Source organism: Pygocentrus nattereri, chromosome 13, assembly GCF_015220715.1.
Source record: "Pygocentrus nattereri isolate fPygNat1 chromosome 13, fPygNat1.pri, whole genome shotgun sequence".
Lineage (NCBI taxonomy): Eukaryota > Metazoa > Chordata > Actinopteri > Characiformes > Serrasalmidae > Pygocentrus > Pygocentrus nattereri.
Window position 1 is genome coordinate 16673742 of NC_051223.1, and position 20397 is coordinate 16694138.

The 20397-nt window shown below is 37.9% G+C and overlaps 1 protein-coding gene across 2 annotated transcripts in view; it reads right to left on the reverse strand.

The window, feature by feature from the left end:
* LOC108424879 (E3 ubiquitin-protein ligase rnf213-alpha-like) overlaps window positions 1–20397 on the reverse strand; it is a 47045-nt gene that overhangs the window by 11102 nt on the left and 15546 nt on the right. The window contains exons 19-50 of one of the 2 annotated variants that reach the window (XM_017693155.2): window positions 19299–19921; window positions 16236–16395; window positions 15760–15977; window positions 15345–15482; window positions 14352–14513; window positions 12988–14248; window positions 12690–12874; window positions 12454–12609; window positions 8768–12355; window positions 8514–8644; window positions 8319–8414; window positions 8055–8176; window positions 7812–7934; window positions 7671–7720; window positions 7444–7588; window positions 7206–7341; window positions 6773–6961; window positions 6524–6654; window positions 6248–6405; window positions 5907–6116; window positions 5468–5655; window positions 4877–4997; window positions 4517–4617; window positions 4198–4380; window positions 3484–3650; window positions 3294–3396; window positions 2339–2453; window positions 2055–2253; window positions 1702–1883; window positions 1161–1283; window positions 509–619; window positions 47–289 (exon numbers count right to left, since the gene is read on the reverse strand). In XM_017693155.2, coding sequence (XP_017548644.2) covers window positions 47–289; window positions 509–619; window positions 1161–1283; window positions 1702–1883; window positions 2055–2253; window positions 2339–2453; window positions 3294–3396; window positions 3484–3650; window positions 4198–4380; window positions 4517–4617; window positions 4877–4997; window positions 5468–5655; window positions 5907–6116; window positions 6248–6405; window positions 6524–6654; window positions 6773–6961; window positions 7206–7341; window positions 7444–7588; window positions 7671–7720; window positions 7812–7934; window positions 8055–8176; window positions 8319–8414; window positions 8514–8644; window positions 8768–12355; window positions 12454–12609; window positions 12690–12874; window positions 12988–14248; window positions 14352–14513; window positions 15345–15482; window positions 15760–15977; window positions 16236–16395; window positions 19299–19921 — 9818 coding nt within the window. Of the gene's footprint in view, window positions 1–46; window positions 290–508; window positions 620–1160; window positions 1284–1701; window positions 1884–2048; window positions 2254–2338; window positions 2454–3293; window positions 3397–3483; window positions 3651–4197; window positions 4381–4516; window positions 4618–4876; window positions 4998–5467; window positions 5656–5906; window positions 6117–6247; window positions 6406–6523; window positions 6655–6772; window positions 6962–7205; window positions 7342–7443; window positions 7589–7670; window positions 7721–7811; window positions 7935–8054; window positions 8177–8318; window positions 8415–8513; window positions 8645–8767; window positions 12356–12453; window positions 12610–12689; window positions 12875–12987; window positions 14249–14351; window positions 14514–15344; window positions 15483–15759; window positions 15978–16235; window positions 16396–19298; window positions 19922–20397 lie in introns of both variants that reach the window. The other variant, XM_017693154.2, reaches the window with a different exon arrangement.

Sequence of the window (20397 nt, forward strand, 5' to 3'; positions counted from 1 at the left end):
TCATAAATTATGTACAATATGGGAAAAAGCTGGACATCAGACTTACCTGCATGGTGGAAGGGTCCAGGCCGAGCTGTAAAAGGGGAGTCAGCACTTGTTCGGATCCGCACAGCAGCACAGCCTTCAGGTGGACAGCCAGCTCTACCAGGGTGTGCTCTGTGTTAGAGCGATGCTGATGAACGCTCAGAACACCCAGTCTGTTGTTCACCAGAGCTTCAGCAAACACCTTCATCTCATTGGTGACCAAGTACTGCGAGCCATGGATGAAGTCCTCAAGAGGTTGCCTTTTCTAGAAATGATTGAAAATCATCATCACAGGCATTACAGTGTATGTCTAATTGCTCATATTTAGAACACTTAGAAGTATTTTTTTGTCATTTGACACTGAAACAAAGGGTTAGGTATTTACTGAATATCACAAATGTGAAATCAAATTTGAAATCATTCTCATGAATAATTAATGGTCATTTACACAAAGTGAGGTAGAAATATTTGCAAAGGCTCCTACCTCTGGTTTGCGGTGGAGGACCTGACTGGTCGCTCGAAAGAGAATGGTAACTTCTCTGAAAAGGGCAAGAAGAAGGTAGAAGGCCTTTCTCCTTGGAGCACATGTACACTTCTAGAAGAAATGACACAGCATACACACTGTTAATTATTGCTAGGATTTCACAATATTATATATATATATATATATATATATATATATATATATATATATATATATATATATACATATATATATCTATATATATATATAGATATATATATAGATATATACATACACGCACACACACACACACACACACACATATGTGTTACTTATATGATTTTTATTTAACGGCTACTGAGTTGCATTTTAAAGTTGTTATGGAAAAATTAATGACAATGCAGCTACATCACTGTAATCTTGTGGTTCAAATGACTCACAGTATAAAGTTGTGATTTTATTGTTATTTACTGTTAATATGGTGCAGTAAATTACTGTAAAATGTACCTGTTAAATAATTTTACAGTGAATCTTTTTACAGTGCAGTGCATGAAATCATTGTTGATGAATCAAGGAAAAAAACATTTAAAAATGGTTAAAAATGCTTTCAAAAGCATAAAAAAGTCTTTCCAATCTTAGTTTTTAACCAAAGCCATGTATGAAATTCACGGACCTCGAGGGCCTTGTCTATGCCCTGCACTGTGCCCTCCATTGCAGCCTTTGCAACTGCCTCACGTACAGTTTTATATTCTTCACCATACACCAGGTATTGGTCCATCTGGCCCCCTGTGTCTTCCTGCAACACATAAGGTATTCAGCATAACTGTCAATTTAGTATTACAGGGTGCATAAACTACATTTTTCTTTATTTTATTTTTTCCCTTAAAGTCTTCTTGTAACATTTGTGTGGTTTTATACATTATATTTTTATACATTATACATTATATATTGACTAAAGATTCCTCTGAATTAAACAAACTGTTTATGTTGCTGTGCTTTTAAGACATAAGATAAAAAGCACAGCTTTACTAAAAAATATAGGAGCTCTGTTCTGACTGGCTGTTCTGTATTGTGCCTCATTCATTGAAAAAAAAAACACACACAGAACTTGCAGAATGTAACCTGAATATAAATTTAATTCACAGCATAACTCATTATTACATTAAACATGACAGTATTCAGTGCTTTCTATATGCCATGTGTCTGGAGCTTACCTGCTTTAAGAGCTCCTGTGGGAAAAGCCACTGGAAATCCTTCTGCATGTTCTGTACAACCTCCACACCCTGCAGGCTGCAGATCTTTCTGATCAGGTACACTCTGTACCAGTCATTCCTGCTTTCTTCACAGAGCTCCATCACTGTGGCCAGGAACTGCTCCTGATGTTTCTCCAAGCTCCCTAATAAAGGCATAACAGTACAATTGTATGAAGTTTGCTCCATGTGGTGCCCACGTTTAAGCAATTTTTTTTTCATTTAATCTTATCTTCTTAATATAGCTAAAAATTTTCATATGGTATATCATGACAAATCTATAAAAAATGAAGTGATATGTAAAAAATAACCCCTGCCTGGCATTGTTGCAAGCAGCTTTGCACCCATGTCCAAGTACACACGCAGTCTTGCGATCTGCTGCAGGGTCTCTATGGAAACATCCTCTGTGTCCACCCTGCCCATGTGGAGGAAGAAACGCAGGAAGTTTCTACCCTCCTGCAGATGCTGCTTCTGCTCTGCCTCAGAGCCCAACTTCCTTCCCTCAAACATGGAATCCTACAAAAACAAAACATCAATTATACAATAAACAAAATCGTTTTTTAAGTACTAAATTAATTTTCAAAAATCATGTCTAACTCACCTCAAAGCAATTGATGTATAAAGTATAGAGTTCTGCTTTGTCAGCACCATCCAAGATTTTGCTCTGTAGTATGTTCTCCAAGTGCTGCTGGAGGTACACTTTCACCTCATCAAAGCTGAAAAACATATTAAATATATATATAGCACTGTGCATAAATGGCACATAAGCAAAATGTTAAAACCTCTTGTCTTGTCAGTAAGTTTGTTTTGCTTGTTTGGGTCAGATCCATCCCACTTTTAAAAATTACACAGGCAAATTTTGATTGTTACGGAGCCACGCTGGTGACATCCTGTATAAATAAAAATAATGTGTGGCCCTATTGATGTGTGGGAACGAGATTCTAATATGTGGCCGCAACTTAGTAAGGCTTGCGAATGAGATGATTAAGTCGTGGCCATGACTTAGTATGGCGTGGGAACAAGATCGCGGCTTAGTCATGGCGACGCATTAGGATCTCGTTCCCACGCTTTACTAAGTCATGGCCACGACTTAATCATCTCATTCCCACGCCTTACTAAGTCGTGGCCATGCATTATTTTTATTTATACAGGATGTCACCAGCGGGGCGCCGTAGATTGGTGTGGGGTGTTTGTTGAAAAAAATACATAGCTAAGTTGCAAAGAACTGTCAGATATTGATTACTATATGTCAAAAAAGCCATTGTAGTAAGCAACAAAACTGAACCTCTATAATGAATGTGTGTGATATTGTTATTCTTGCTAATAATATTATTTGTTTTTGTGATTTAATACTGACAAATTAAGCATGAGATATCAATATGATAAGCGTAATAGCAGATGTACTGTGTTTACACAGTTTTACAGTTTAATTGCTGTATGTAAGCTTTAGCCTTTAAATGTTGCCCCACCCCCCGACTTGTTAGAGCAATTGATATATATATATATATATATATATATATATATATATATATATATATCACTGTATCATACTGCACCTGTATTTGAGCAGAAGTTTAAGCACCACAGAGCGTACAACAGGGTTTCGGTCCACACACTCATCGAAAGGTGACAGGGCTTTGGTGTGAATCTGGCTTTGTGCTGGTAGAGAAGACAGAGAGCATAACATCTTACTAAAAAATAATTAATGAGTGCACACCTCTGCTGAACAGAGAAAATATACCTTACCTTGAACTAGGGAGGCTGGTTTTGCCTCAACCATGAGGAAGGACAGCAGGTCCAGAATGACACCTCTGGATGGTGGAGAATTATCCTTGAAACACACTGTGGACACTACATCTATGAAAAATGCATTGCACCGTTGTCTGAACTGGGCATTCAACTTGAGAGAGGCCCTGTAAAACATCAGAGACAAGGGGGCACAATCAGTATGATGCTGATTCAAATCACAATTCCAAATTAATGGATTCAAAAACTGGATTGTAACTCTTTTATACTGTAGCCATAAAATGCGATGTCTACTTCCTTTGCCAGTCCCTCAGGTGAGTCTTTGTAGGTGAGTAAGCAAGTCAACATTTACAAAAGTGGTCTTCTTGTGCTTAAATGCTTCTTGTGCTTATTTTTTATTGTGGCTGCTGTATATGATTTTTTATATCATGAAAGCTGAAATGGCTGTGTGTTTTCTCAGCACAGGTTTCTTTCTGGAGAGGTGTGAATTGTTTTCACTGCAGGGGGTTCTCACCCCTCCCCTTTCACGGCTCATTGCTCATTAGCAGCTCAACGTTTCACACAGAGGGCCAACACTGACTTACTTACTCTAATAACATACTTACAGGGAAATATTGTATTTGATTATAGCACTTTTAATTCCAATTCTGAAATTGTCACTAGGGAGCCTGCAGAAAGACCCTACATTAAGAAAAAGAATCGGACATGACCTACCGAACATCCTCAGAGACTTTCATCTCAAAGTCATCTGGTACTGGCTGGGTACACAAAGCACAGTACATCTGGCCTGGGGTCAGCCACCTTCTGATGCACGGCTGGCAGAAGACATGATGGCATGGTAACTCCACAGGGTCTTGGGGCTCTACTCTGCATATAGCACACAACTGCATGCCAAACCTCAAAAAGAGAATTTAATGTTAACATTTAACAATTTACAATTTCAACATTTAACAATGGTTTACTCTCATTTCCAAATGGAATAAACAATTTGAAATTGATTTGAGAAAATGAGCAATATCAGCAGAAAATTTACTTGAATGTGAGGTCACTTGCTCCTTGTTTGCAGGATCTGAGTATTTCAATTACAGCCACAAAGGTTTTCTCCAGTTTCATGTCTGAGCTTTTCTCAAGTACCTTTGACAAAAGCAAGATGTAAAACTGTCACTAATGTACTTTAAACTTAACATTACTGTTGGTAACCCAATGTAGGAAAGCCAAGAAATATATTGTGAAGGCTGGCATTTGCTCACTCCATTTATTTCAATGTGCTATGAAACTTAACTGTCTAAGCTAGCTAACTAACTGTAAACCTGTAAACTTGTGAATTTGCTTTTACAGGAATTGCATTATACTAATGAAACTGCAATAACAAAGAAGCAGTATAACTCCTTACCTTCCATAAGTTTTGAGAGTGCTTCATAACCAAAGGTTTCAGCCTTTCTTCTTCAGCCTCAATGCCCATCTGTATGTGCTCCACAAACAGTGAGAAGGTGAAGATTTGTCTCCAGCCATTGCTAGAATACACATGACAACCAATAAGTTTAAGTAACAAACAAATTAAAACAACAAACAACAAATGATTAAGATTAAAAACACAACATGGTGCTTGAGATCTTTTTACAGGTACATAACAACCACTTTCTCAGAGAAAAGGTACATATTTGTACTTTTGTAAATAGGAAATATAGAATGAAAACCTTAATGACTTAAAAAAATACAAAAATTAATAAACAAATAATTATCACAGAACATACAATTATTTGTCATAACAAAAGGTACTGAAGATGTTCCCTTGATGGTACCACCACAGGGACGAAAAAGGTTTTGCTGAAAAAAAACTTTTTTCATGACTTCATAATATTAGACATTGCAAAGCTCTCATTATATGATGATAATACTATCATTGCATGATTTTATGTATGTATAATACAATTCAAGGCCAGTAGTTTGAGCGCCTTGCTGTAGAGGTTATGTTGAAACTCACTTGATGTTCTTTGTCATCTCTCGACTCCTATCACTATACTGTTTAATGCTGCTCTCGGAGCAGACCAGCTCAATGGGGACCTGCAGTTTCTTCACTTGCTTCAGCCATGACTGCCGCTGAAAGTCCACATTGAAATCCTGGGGCTGTAGGTGCTCCACACAGGCAAGAGCACAATACACATCTAAAATCTTAAGAAGAGCAACACACATTTTTAGGTTTTAAGTACAAATTCACACCAAACGCAACTTTTTTTCCAAGAAAAGTATGTATGCTTGTAAAACATTTTTGTCTCAATATTAGTTGCATCACAGACCTTTTAAGCATCATCCACGTCACTAAGTGTGGCTGCTCAGATTTTATTACATATTTACATTAGTGATGGAGTTCAATGAGACTACCATGTGAAAAAAAAAAAAACTATAGATTTTTTGAAAAATACCATCTCGGGTGCATCCATCACATGTGGATTTCCCTGCAAGGAAAGGACCACCTGAGGCAGGATGGACATCATCCTGGAGAAGTTCTGCAGACGTTTCTGGAACTCATGGTAAGCCGAGTGGACTAGCGGCAAAGACAGCTCACTGTCCACTGAGCTACCTCTCCGCCTACACAACTCTTTCACACAGCTCAGCAGGGCAGAGCACAGCAACTACAACAGACAAACCAGCCTTTACTGTAAATTGATTATGCAAGACAATACGAAATTAGGCGTGGAAGGTAGTACTAATACTACAAATATATATTATGAAAAACATAAAGCAAAAACACTACTGTTCTCACTTGCTGTTCGCCAACAGTTGAAACTTTCATCGTCAAAGCAATGAAATCTTGAAGATATCTTTGGAAAAATTCTCTCTGCATTTTCTTGTCCACACTTGCAAAATACTCCCCTAGCTCAGTCATCTTGAAGACCTCCTCAAACTGCTTACTGTTTTGACCTGAAAAGAAAATAATCTCAATTATAAGGTGGGACTTACAAAAATGTCCTCGAAATATATGAAGAACAAAAACTAAATAAACAAAACTTATATGAAATACACAAAAGGACATAATCACCCTCCCCCTGCAAGGTGTACTCCCAGAGGTCATCTAACAGATCTTTGATCCTCCAGCTGTAGGGCATGAAGCAGGACATGGTTCTTCCCGCTGAGATATGGTTTTGGATTGGGATGGTCTGTGACTCTGAGCTGTGTTTAAACAGTGAACTTTAGTCTAAATTCATAGTCTTTACTTTATAGTAAGTTTAATAAAATAAATAATAAATAACTGACTTTTTCATTTAAAAATGACAGATTTTTCACTTACTTTTGGCCCATTTGATCATATGGTATAGCCAACACTACATGGTTTTTAAATATGAGAAACCATAAATTCTTGACTTCATCCTCACAGTCATCAAGCAGAAGGTTCAGATTGCAGTTGCGGTCAATGACTGAAATCAAGTGAGCCAGGAGAGGAGTGACCACTGTTTGTACTCTCCTCCACAGAGTATGCCTATTGACAAATTGTACTATTCATAAAATTGTTTACATAACACAGTAAAACTGAAACAATAACGTAGAATGTGCAATATAAAGTAGAAAGTAAATTGTTGTTGAAGGCATTATTTAAAAAAGCAATTTAAAAGGCATTTTAAATATCAGAAATATAAATTTATTATTTGCCATTAACTTAAGTGCTTTTAAAAAGGAAAGGTTATTTAGTGTTTTCAGCTTTGACTCATATAGTGCATGCTTACTTAAAGGTCCCTCCTTCTTGCAGGGCTTCAATATTTGCAGCCTCTCTGGAAACCCAGTTTTTAGGCATATCAGTACTGTCTTCACGTGCTTTCAACAGGAGATGAAGGCGCTTTTTCAAGGCCTCCATAAATTGACCTGTGACATAAGAAAATGTTTCTTATTAAAATGATGTTCCTCACCAAAATGATGAACACAGATACTACTCCTAGAAGACAACTAGAGAGCACACAGACACACCTTCACTATCATCCATTACTGTGAGCAGGATGTCCACTCTTCTTGTAATTAGGCTGCCATCATCTTCAAGATCCCTTAGCATGCTTACGGCAGTCTGAACACAACTGCGCACAAGTGCTGTTGTGTCAAACATGCTCTCCAATACCTGAAACAATATTGGCATTGATACAGTATATAGTTTTTGGGTTAAACACAATTAATACTGTTGAAGATAGTATTATACTTACAGAGTCTTGAAACTCAGACAGTGCAAATTCGTCATCCTGGACCTCCATTTCTGGATAAATATAAGCAGTACATTGATTGAAAAGCAAAACTAAATTTATAGCCAATTCATGTTTTAAATCTGAATGTTTATGAAAGGATACCTTCAGTTTGCTTTGTATTTTCCTCAAAAAGATCACAAATCGATATGTTTTTCAAGTTCTGGACATCAGATACAATGTCTTGCGAACTTCTTAGGTCATCGATGTGAACTGACATCCAGTGTCCTATGAACATAAGAATTTAGTGTCAGAGTTCTGTATATGCTATCCTATGTTCTCTACTTATGAGTACAAATATAATGTGCTTTGTTTACAGAGTGTAAAGAAAATTTACATCAAACTAACCTCCTTGAAATCCAATGTAGGAACTGCCCCCTTCCATTCGTGGCAGTTTAGTGATGAAGTACACATACATCCTACAATCACCCAACTGTTTTGATCGAATGATTTCATTCATGCAGGAGTACCTGAAGGGAAACCAAACTGTCATGAACTATGCATATTCTTATTCATTTTGCATCAATAAAACATTCTAGGAATTTGCAGTCACTTGGTAAATTGGCAGCTTTAATTTGTAAAGTTTTCTCATAGCGTCAATATAATAGATACCTGGCCGATGCAAGAATATTTGCACTGAATGAATCTTCACCAAAATCCATTTGAACAAGAAGAATCTTGTTTGCAGACTGAATGCTGAGGAACTCTCTAAAAGAAAGCACAATAAAACAATAAAAAGTCTTAGTAATCATACTAAAGTCATTAAGAAGTGGGAGGTGAACTAATCAGGAACTCAGTTATTCTTACTTAATTTGTTTGAGGAAGGACAGTTCAGTCTCAAATTGTTGCAATGAGAGAAGATCAATGGTGCTAATTCCTGTGAAGCTCTTGAGTTGCCATGCATCTGCAGCTGTCAACAGTCTAGAGAATGTTGTAACCTTTACAGAAAATAAACACATTTAAATGTCAACGCATTTAATATCAGTTCTCTACATCAAGTCTCAAAATAATGAAATAACATATATTCAATGCCTAAGGGACGAACAAGGGTAAAATCCTACCTCTGTGAAGACACAATGGTTCCAGTGTCCTTGCTGAACATGAGAAGCAATGAATTCAGCCAGAGAGCGGTGTTTCTGGAGCTTAAAGTATGAATCTGCCAGTCGCTGTGTCTCCACATCAGGCAAATCAGTAAATTCCAGTCGCACCACTGAATCTGGAGTGGAACAGTTGAGTAGGACAAGCTTGGCTTCCTCCAACACTCTGTCTTGGAAGTCTTCAGTTTCATCTCTTAATTTATCCATCACTTGCAAAACAACAGATGAACATGTGTCTGAATGGTAGCCAATGAAAACATCTGCCGGCAGGTATTTGTGTGAACTGCGATGCTGGTTGTTTGAGGACACAAAACGTTGGACCCACATTTGCAAAAGTCTCACGATTTCCCTCTGACTGCTGTTCAGTACACTGTTGATGTCAAGGTAGTGTTTCTCTAGTCTGTTAATCAATGGGATGGGGAACTGTTTGTACACCACCTCTTTCTCCTCGATGACAATGAGCCGGAAGTCTTTGTGGACTCTGCATTTCACACGGTGTGTGCCAAGACCAAGATCCACATATTTTTGACCTCCAAGATAGACATAGTACTGGTTCAAGGCATCATAAAGACTTTCATAGAGATTCTGAAGGTTCAAAAGCACAATGGTCTGACCAGTTTCCATGCAGATTTTCACACGGTTGATGTTCTTGCACACCTGAGTGTACTCTTGATCTTTGGGAAAACTTGATCCAAAGATAATCTCTGGGAGGTTGTTGTTGGAGAAGAAATTCTGCTGAAGGATTTGAAGGCCTGCAAAGTTTTTGGTTAGGATAAGTAGGTAGCGACAGTCCTCATCCTGAATGATCCTGTTAATGTTTTGTCCCACAAGATCGACGGTACTGATGTGACTCAAGTCTGTTCGAATGTGCAGATTTTTGGAGAAGATTTTCAGTGTGTCCACATTGTCCAAGCCACTGAAATTTCTCAACACTGCTTCAGTAATTTGCTCAGAGGAAGGATGAGAAGCTTTGGAAACAGCGTAGAGCATCTTGATCAAGCTGTAGTAATCGCGTAGGCCAAAAAACCCTTTGTTTTGCTTTTTGCAAATTTGCGAGTAAGCAACTGCCAACGGATGAAAAAGATGTCTGATGTTCTCCAAAACCATTGGCTCAGATGAACCAATTCCTGCAGCAGTCTCAGTGAGTTCATTCACATCTGGATCACCTCGGGAGACAAAGATTCCCCTGTTCATTTTGGCTGGGTCCAAAGCCCAGTTTGAGATGCCAATAAACCCAACCTTCTTATGGGGGAGTGGGTGATCATCAATGCAACCTTCTTCCAACAATGGGTGAAGAGTTTTCAAAGGCATTTTAGGAGAGTCCTCTGCCAGGCCTATTTCATCCAGCACAACAACAGAGACATACTCTTTAAGATTTTTGCCCTCTTGAAAGCGGGCACATTGTTTAAATGTGTTAATGATTCCTTCAGCAGTTGAGTGAGGACTGCACTGGTAGGATGTTAAATGAATCTGCTTCAACTTCCTGTACAACTCAGAGTGGGCAGCCTGGCCTTGCATTGCATCTGCGACTAAAGTCTTTGAGAGAGACTTTGAGCTCCCAGGCTTACCAACTAGAAAAAGAGGGATTCGTAGTTCAATGCACACTACCATCATGAACACATTTTCTTTCAAAGCCTTGTTCTTAGCAATTGTTCCACCAAGGGGCACACCATGTAGAAGAAGATCTTGCATTAAAAAGATTTCTTGCATCACTTGTGGAAATGTGCTGTACTTTGGGAAAGATTTGCAGAGTTTGGTCCAAAATTCCTTTTTCTTTTCCAGGCATGAGTGGTAGCACACTGCCACTGCCATCATTAGAGCCCATTCAACTGGATCTCTATCGTTTGAGGAGAACATTTCACCAACATTCTTTGATGGCTTCTGCTTTTTCTTCAAAAACTCTGCCAATTCTTCAAAAAACATTTTGTAATTGGTGTAGAACCACACAAATACTTGCATGCAACGTTCTACATCCCTTAAACTGACAAAGCTACATTCATCTTTCTTATTTCTCATGTATCTCTGAGATGCAGAAAGGACATTGGTCATCATCTTGATGTAGTATTCACTGACCAAATTGTTCTCAACTACACTCTGTACAATTTGATGAATGTACATTTTTTCTGTGTTGTCATTCAGCTGCCCAAAGTCCCACACCAAAGGAATCATACTTGGGGGTAATGCATGAACTCTGTACACCAGTTGACGAAGGGGAATGGATCCCAGTCTGTCCTGTGTTTGATCAGCTTTCACTATGTATCCCAGACCTGCTCCCTCCAGTCTTTCAATAATTTCAGCTGAGTGCTTTCTGTAAGGATTGCAAGCAGCGATAATCTGTAGTCCAGTGTCAGGTTTAAGTTTATGCCCTTGCACTGTGTTGTCACAAAGCACTTCCTTTATACAACTGACTGCCTCAGTAGTATTGGCCTCATCAAAGAAAATGACAGAATCAAGATTATGTCTCTTTTTGTTCGAGAATGCAACAGACTCAGCTTCTTGCACTTTGGCATAGATCATATTAGGAGTTGTTCCACCATGCACTTTTACCAATTTCATATTGTCTGTGGGGATCCCACTTCTTTTCAGTTCACACAAATATTTGATAAGTCTTGTCTTTCCACAACCAGTTTCCCCCATGATAATGACAGGAATGCTACACCTGAATCTCATGTGAATTGCCATCATCTTCAATATGTTGTCCATAGTAAGCTGGTAGGTCTCATCAGGATCTGATGGCCACTTAACGCCAAGAACACTGCATAAATGCTCGATCTTCTCACCTCTAGGTAGTTCATCAAAATTAATGTTGAAAGGGACTCGGTTAATCCGGAGACCATCATAGAGCTGCTTCGTCATGATGTTTTTTCTTATCACTTTGTCTGTGGATGGATCAATTGCATCAACTCCTTTCTGATTATTTAACTTGAGGTGGAAACCAATGAAGGTCATTGACTGATGATCTTCATTGAAAAAGATGTACGGATGAGGTTCTGATTCCCAACTCTTTCTAAGGCGGAATGGGGCTAGATCTTCTTCATTAGCACCCATTAGGTCTATGTTTTGTCTCCCAGGACTTTGATCAGATATGTTTAAAGACGGTGTGGCAAAGTCTTTGGCCATCAGTATCATGAAGTCAACCACAAAGTTTTTGAATCCTCTCAAAGTGTCTCCAACAAAGTCCATGTTGCAAAAAACAGATGTTTCACAGTCTTTCAACTGAAGATTAAGGAACCAGACAAAATTCCTCAACTCTGCCCATGATGGATCGACAATGCCACAGTAGATAAAAAACATCTGAAGACATACTGTATGGGAACCTTCAACTCCACTGAAGTTGAAACTGTCAAGATCAATCTTCTCATGGAAACGCCTCAAATACTGGTAAGGCCTCTGATAAGCTTCACTCCTGAAATACTCATCATCCATAAGTGGATCCTCAATCTCAAAGTTAGGCTCATCTTCTATTTTCATTTCCAGCTCCAAAACTTCTTTTGGAGGTCTGCATTGCACTCTGGGAAAGACCTCAGTAAAGGTGAAAGGTTGCTTTGAACGCTGCAAATGAAATGAAATATTTCTAATTACATTTGCTCTTCCTTTAAATAAATGACTGAAATCTTTACAACTATAAAAAAGACAATTAAGAAACGTACCACTTTTGGAGCAAATCTTGGGAGTTCAGAGGTGTGTTGAAGCATCTCAACGACATACAAGTGTTGGCTGCTACGTTTCCACATTCGTCCCTTAGCATCCATTAGATAACCAAGGACTAATAGCTTGAATAAAAATTCATGCAATCCGATTTGGACCTAAAAACAATCCCATGCCTGTTATTGAATCTTAAATATTTTTATATGTTTTATTGAGTCTCACAGAAATTAATTCTTACCGATGATGTAACATCAAAGTGGAAGATCACAAGCCCATTTTGGTTTGGTGTGTCAAGCAATGACTGAAGGATTACATTTTCTTTGACTGTGGGTTCAAGTAAGCGAACGCATCTCAGGCATGAGGATCCTGGTCTTTCAGACACTTCAAGCTTTTCATAAAGCCTCTGAATATACAGGGATTTACCTGAAAGAATCATACACATGGAACTTGTAGATGGATTTTAGCTTTAAAAAACAAATGATGACAATAAAAATACCTTTGAGGTTCAAATGTTACATTCATTCACTTTTACTCACCAACTCCTGCTCGTGTTGATGACACAATACCAATACACTGCCTGTCTTTGAATACAGTGGCAGCACTAGCCTGTTCTGATGAGACAGTATAGTGCCTGGAGAGGTAAGCCTGAATCTTCTGTAAGGGTTCACGTGGAACCATGTGCAGTTTGAACTGGCTAAACGCTGAAGGCATATAGGCATGTTCCCTTTCTAAGCTGCAAATAATCACAAGTTTGTAATCCTTCTTGGACACAGAAAGAAGTTTGTGAAACAACTGCTCCACAGCATTACTGACATCATAGCTCAGGAGGTCTGCATACAGCAGGCAGTAGATCTTCTCTCCCATATACCCTCTGGAAAGGCAACGCCTGAGAAAAAGTTCCACATGCTCATATGGAGTGTCTGCACTGCACAACAGGACCTCATCATAAGTTGGCAGTGGCTCGTATTCACTGGCTGTGTAGACACTAATGCAGGAGGCTAAGACTTCTTCACTGGGACAGACAATGAGGTTGGGACGGCCCAGCATCAGCCCCTTTGGCAGCTCTCTTCTGATAGGTCTTTCATGGTGGTCTAATGGCAAAAATTCATCCTGGTCATCATCCTCATCATTCTCAGTCGCAGTACTGCCCAGCCTGTCAAGAAGTCTCCCCAAACTTGATATATCTAGTGTATCTGTGAGAAAGGCCTTCATGTCGGTGACATATTTGTCCCAAATTAAATCCAAAGTCTTTAACCCAAACACGCTATCTGAGAAATCTTCCATACTTGTATTTAAACTGTCTTCAGACAAAGAAACATTTATTGTACCAACATTCTGTACGTCTTCATTCATGAGGTTCCATATTTTCCACACACTGGATGATGTAACTTTGGGATTGATGAAAGAGAGCATCATTAATGCACTGTCCTCTAACTCTTCATTAACGTTTTCCAAAGAGAGCTGTTCACAAAGATAGACCATTTGCTCGGCAGTGTAATAGTTTAGGTAGTAGTTCTCAGATCTCTGTTTGTCTATGAACTTCCTCCATTCACTTAAGTACTTGTCCATTTTCTTGCAGAGCTCTGGGAGTTGTTCAACTGCATTACCCTCAACTATTATTTTGTCCTCGATGCTTCTTAAATTGAAGTCCATAATAATTCCAGGGGTGCCAACATCATCAGAGTTTAATGATACATCACGGCAGGTGATTTTTGCTTCCCACTGCCTGAAGAAAGGGTTTCCAGCAGAAAGAAGATCAAGGAACGTCGCAGCTAGTCTCTGAACATGGTCAAAAACCTTAGAAATGCAAAAGAGCAAATCTCATGATATCAGTGTCTTTCATTAAAATACCCAGCATTCAGTAAGATAGAAAGGTATTTTATAGCTAGGACGTCTTTACCTCAGTGAAATGTTCCACTTCATTGTTTTGTTCAGCCTTCCCAGACATAAGCATGAGTTTGTTTTGTAGATCTTTCACATCTTCCAAAGAATAACAACGAATATCTTGCCCTTCCTCATGTTCCTCAGGGACATCCAGTCTGAGAGCAGTTTCCATATTGATCTTGTGCAGAAAGAGCAGACGAAAAAGTTGCTTTTTCATTTCTGCATTATGCAAAGTATTCAGCAAACTAGTTAACACTTTTTGATGATCTTCCAAACATTTATCCAAAAAGACTTAAAATTAATGTTTAGTATTTTCTCTTCTGACTTAATTTTATACTGTGTTAGCGCAAACCCAAATGTACAGAAATACATAATACAGGTTGTTCTAGATTGTGGGGATGAGTGATGTTTAGTACAAACTTCAGAACTGCTTGTCGTCTTGTAGTGTATATTTACCTACACTGTGAAGCAGAGTACTGGAGAAGGGCCACATTTCAAGAATCACAGTTCTAGACTGTGACTAACTATAGTCAATCAGTTTTACAGACAACACCAAACATGATTAATTCCAAAAATATGGTAAGTGGGCAGTGTAAAAATAGTTCAGAGTTTAATCAATGCACTCCTTTGTGCACAACATTGCAGATCACAAAATCAAAGATTTGCTTCTATGTAAAGATTTTGAGTAAGACTGGAAAATACTGTGCTGGACCATTTTGTATCTTATTTTTATAGCGGAAAAGCATGTTTATGTCTCTATAATATCCCCTTTAAAGTAAATCTATGTGTGTCTGTGCTGTCTCCCCAGGAACAGGGTTCCCTGCCTCTGGCCCATAATATCTTTAAAGTGAACAATGTTAAATTTAATGACGTTAATGTTTTAATTTTTTGTAATAATGTAATAATCTTGCATTAAGTTATCTCCTTAAACAAACAAACTTTGCCTAATTCAAATAAAGTTGACTATAGATCCAAATATATTTTTAATAATATAGCAGCAAAAAAAAACCTTTTTCTGGTTTTGGGCACTGATGGTGTACACTCCTCTTGCATTTATGGCTGTGGCAAGGGACAAGGAGGACAGTTCCACTGAGCCATGGCTCTCTTTCACTGTTCTCAGCCAATCCAAGTTTCGGGCAGTATCTCTCTGATAAATATGGAGAAAAACAGTGTATACATACATGAAATGCATAAAATACAATGTCTTGAAATGTCCCACAGATATTAAAACAACTTCCACATATAAAAAGTGTTTTGTAAGATATTTGCCTGAACTTGATCCTGCATTATTTAGTGCTTCACCCTCTAGTGCTCTGTAATTATTCTATTACATCATATACATGATCTCACTCAATAAAGAAACAAATAGAAAGCTTAAAATGTTCAACATCTTTTTTCCAGACAGACATACAGTTATATCATACCAGCTTTTTTGTTATGTTGCTGTCATTTTCCAGGGCTTTCCACAGTTTTTGCAGAGCTCTCTTAAATGCAGCAAAGTCAGAATCTATGCTTAGCCCATAAAGCATGGAAGAGTATCCCAGTACAGCATCATGGAAACAGGCCACACGATCGACATCCATAGCATTCTCCCCAGCAGAGATTGTAGCAAGGTCAACAAATACTTTAAGCTGACTGATGTCTATAAAGATAACAGGGTTATAAAAATTATTCATGAGTGCTTGTCAAACTGCATCAAAAATATTTAACTTCAAACTATGAAAGGTAGAATTGCATGGCTATGAAAAGTTCTGTGTGATACAGAGAGAACACCAGAATTTTTTTTGCACTGAAGCAGTAGGGAACTTGGATAAGAGGTCTTGGTTCTTTATCATTATTTTAACATAAAATAATAGAAAACTCACTTAAACTAGACATAATAAAGAGATCAAGATCTCACCTTTTAGTGCCTCTTTGACCCACTTAACAAAGTTTCTCCTAAGGCTGAGCTCCTGAAGACACAGTCTGTGAGCCTCTGTTATGTCCGCCAGGACCTCTTTGGCATTTATCAAGTTTTCATCAATACAATCTAGACTCTCCTCCTTAAAGCCAGCTGTACTCTGAAATACAGTTGATATTTGGCAGTTAAATCTTTTTCCTACATCTCTAAATGGACATGATCAAGATTAATAACAATTATATTATATTGCATTTACCAATCAAGAGTTTGGAAACACCTACTCATAGAAGTGTTTCCTCTCTTTTACTAGTTTTCACATTTTAGAATAATAACAAAGATGTCAAAATTACGAAATAATACATATAGAATTCCGCAGTGACCAAAATAAGCGTCTAAACCAATGGAATTTTTTGGATGCTGCATGATGCTGTTGTGCAGTGGCCCTCATGAGAATAACCCTAAAAGGCTGCTGAACAGGACTGAAGAAGATACATATATATACTGAGATATTGTTGCTGATTCCACTTGTTGGAAGCCATAAAAATGAATGAGAAAAAACTAATAATAAAGAATGTTTGCTCAAACAAGTGAATGGTATAGGAACTACAACCATTTTCATACATTGCTCCCATTTTAAGGGGCTCAAAAGTAATTGGTTGTGCAGCTTTTCTGTGGCCAGGTGAGTGTAATTTCCTCAGTATGCAATAAAAGGTCTAGATTTTAAGTGTGGCATTTACATTTGAAATCTGTTTATTTTTAATTCCCAGTATGAAATTCAAAGTGCTTCAGTGCCAGTGAAGCAAGCCATCATTAAGCTGAATATAACAAATCATGGTGGAGGAAAATGGAACTGATTCCCTTGTACTTATTGATGATGTGACTGCTGAATTTTTTTGGCAAAGAAGCAGAATGTTCTGCCATGTCCAAGGCTGTCACCTGACTTCAATGAACATGCATTTCACTTACTGAAGGCTAAACTGAAGGTAAAATGTTTCAAGAACAAGCTGAACACAGCAGCAATAAAGGCCTGGCAGAGTATCGCCTGGGAAGAATGAATTCAGGCAGTCATTAACTGTAAAGGATTTGCAACCAAGTATTAAAAATGACTGAATTAAGTTGGCTTAATCTTCTTCTTATTATTCTATGCTCAAAATTTAAAGTTTCTCATCCCACAGTTTTCGAGCTAGAGCCAGGAAACTTTGCAGGATCGTAGTACCTATACCTGATTAGGTTGCTTGTGCGTTTCTAAGCGATCCGACGTATGGTTTTCGTACAGCGGACGATAAGGGAACAATTTTTTTCCCACAGGGAATGAATGGGCAGAATGTTGGCAGCATGCCAGACTTGAAGTGCTATTAACATATGACTAAATTTTAAGTGGAACTTCAATTAACATAGCATTAAATTTAAGGTGGATCCGCTATTAACATATCACTAATTTCAATTAATATAGCAATAAATTTAAGGTGGAATTACTATTAACATAGCACTAACTTTAAGGTAGAACTTCAATTAACATAGCATTAAATTTAAGGTGGAACTGCTAATAGCATATCACTAAATTTAAGGTGGAACTTCAATTAACATAACACTAAATTTAAGGTGGAACAGAAAATAAAATAGAACTTCAGTGAACATAGCACTAAATATAACATGGCACAGAAGTTAAGGTGGAACTTCAATTAACATAGCATTAAATTTAAGGTGAAATTGCTATTAACATATCACTAAATTTAAGGTGGAACTTTAATTGTCATAGCATTAAATTTAAGGTGGAACTGCTATTAACATATCACTAAATTTAAGGTGGAACTTCTATAAACACACACACATTTTCTCAGCTGCTTCTCCCTCAGGGTCGCCGCGGGGGTACTGTAGCCTATCCCAGCGGAAAGCAAGATACGGGCGGAAGGCAAGATACAACCCCCGTACAGGTCGCCGGTCCATCAAAGGGCAGACAGACACACACATACAATCACACAAACACTCACAGCTAGGGGCAATTTAGCATGTCCAATTGGCCTAACTGCACGTCTTTGGACAGTGGAAGGAAACTGGAGTACCTGGAGGAGTACACGGGGAAAACATTCAAACTCCACACAGAAAGGACGGTGGTCGCCCGGCCAGGGAAACAGCTATTAACATATCACTAAATTTAAGGTGGAACTTCAGTTACATAGTAATAAATTAAAGGCGGCAAAGAATTTAAGGTGGAACTTTAATTAACATAGCAATAAAATCAAGGTGGCTCAGAACTAGAGGAGGAACTTCTTTTTAGGTGGCACAGAATGGAACTTCAATTAACATAGCACAAAATTTAAGGTTGAACTGCTATTAACATATCACAAAATTTAAGATGTAACTTCAATTAACATAGCATTAAATTTAAGGTGGGACTGCTTTTAACATATCACTAAATTTAAGGTGGAACTTGAAGTAACATAGCACTGAATTTAAGGTGGCACTTTAATTAACATATCAATAAAATTAAGGTACCACAGAACTTAAGGTGGAGCTTCAATTAACATAGCACTAAATTTAAGGTGGCACAGATTTTAAGGTCAAACTTTTTGTGAGGTGGCACAGATCTTAAGGTGGAACTTGAAATAACATAGTAATAAAATTAAGGTGGAACCTTTTTAAGGTGGCACAAAATTTGAGGTGGAACTTAGTTCAAGGTAGCACTAAAATTAACGTGGAACAAAATTTAATGTGGAACTTCATTCACAGTAGAACCTAGCAACGAATTACCATCCATCACGGATACTGCAGCTAAAAAGTTTTTAACCTTCTTAACATTTTAACAAACTTAACTGGCTTTTTCAAGCCAACTTAAGGTTCGTTCATGAACTTTCCCTTTCTAGTTTATGATTGTTAGTTTATCCAACAAAAATTGGGGGTTGTGGGGGCTTTGAATGATAATGACTGTAAGTCATACAATGTTCACCCAATTTGGATGTAAATACCATTCAATTAAAGCTTAAAAGCCGGAACACTGAGCTCATATTCATTATTTAACTTGTGGTAGACATTACATATAAGGCACTCATTTTGATGACTTACGAATTCAAGCAGTCTGTCCAGGATCTGGAAATTTCCCTCAGGGCACAGATCCTCCCTGACATCCATGATCACTCCAGCTGATTCTACTGCAAAGTGCAGATCATGGTACTGTTGTATTTGCCAAACTCTTCCCTTAATCCACCGTCCATGATCCTTATGATTTATTTTACACATGATCTCCAGCTCTCTTCTGAATTTCTCATATTTGCCTTTGTAGTCCTCAAAGACACTGTCGATCTCCTGGAACGTGATAGTTCCGTTTTTCAAACTTGTGTAGATTCTTTCATACTGACTGTAGCAAGGCTCGAAAATTTCTTGGTAAATGTGCTCCAGTGAGTATGACTCAGCATCCCTTGTTAAAAGTGGTTCAGTTTCATCGTCATCTTGCTTGATGTCTGAGAGTCTTTTGGCTTGGTTCTCCCAGCACACGGTAAAAATATAGCTGTCCTTCAAAGCATGTAGCCTCTTTGCCATCTTCCTTGTGATATCACAGAGATTAAAATATGTGACCACTCCTGTCACATCTGAAGTGTTTTCATCAAGCTGATGAACTTCCATGAAATCATCCAGAGACATCTGCTCCACAATAACTTGGCGTTTCTTTTCAAGGTCCGCAAAATCAACTGTAAATTTTTTTATAGTTCATTAGAACTCACAGAAAAGACAAATGTGATCATAAGCTAATTGGCAGATTATAACAGTTCATAGTATTAGAGGCTTTTACAGTTCTATAAATGCAGCAATAAATCTGCACATTATATTTAACTAAATAATTAATAATAATTCTTTATTTTTATATAGCGCTTTATCAAGGACCCAAAGATGCTTACAATTCAAAGTACATAGATAACACACTTAACACAGACAACAAGAGCACAATAATACAAACAAAAAGACAAGGCAGTATATGGGAGGTCACATAAAGGAGCATAGCAGACTGAGGGCAGGTAATTAATAACTAATAAATTAATAACACTGGATGCCACTTAAGATGCTTAAATAAACTTATTTTTGCAGACTAACAGCAGCTCATTATTCTGGGATGTTTCCTCATGTATAATAAGGACCATATTTGACAACCGAAGTAAATTTTTAACAT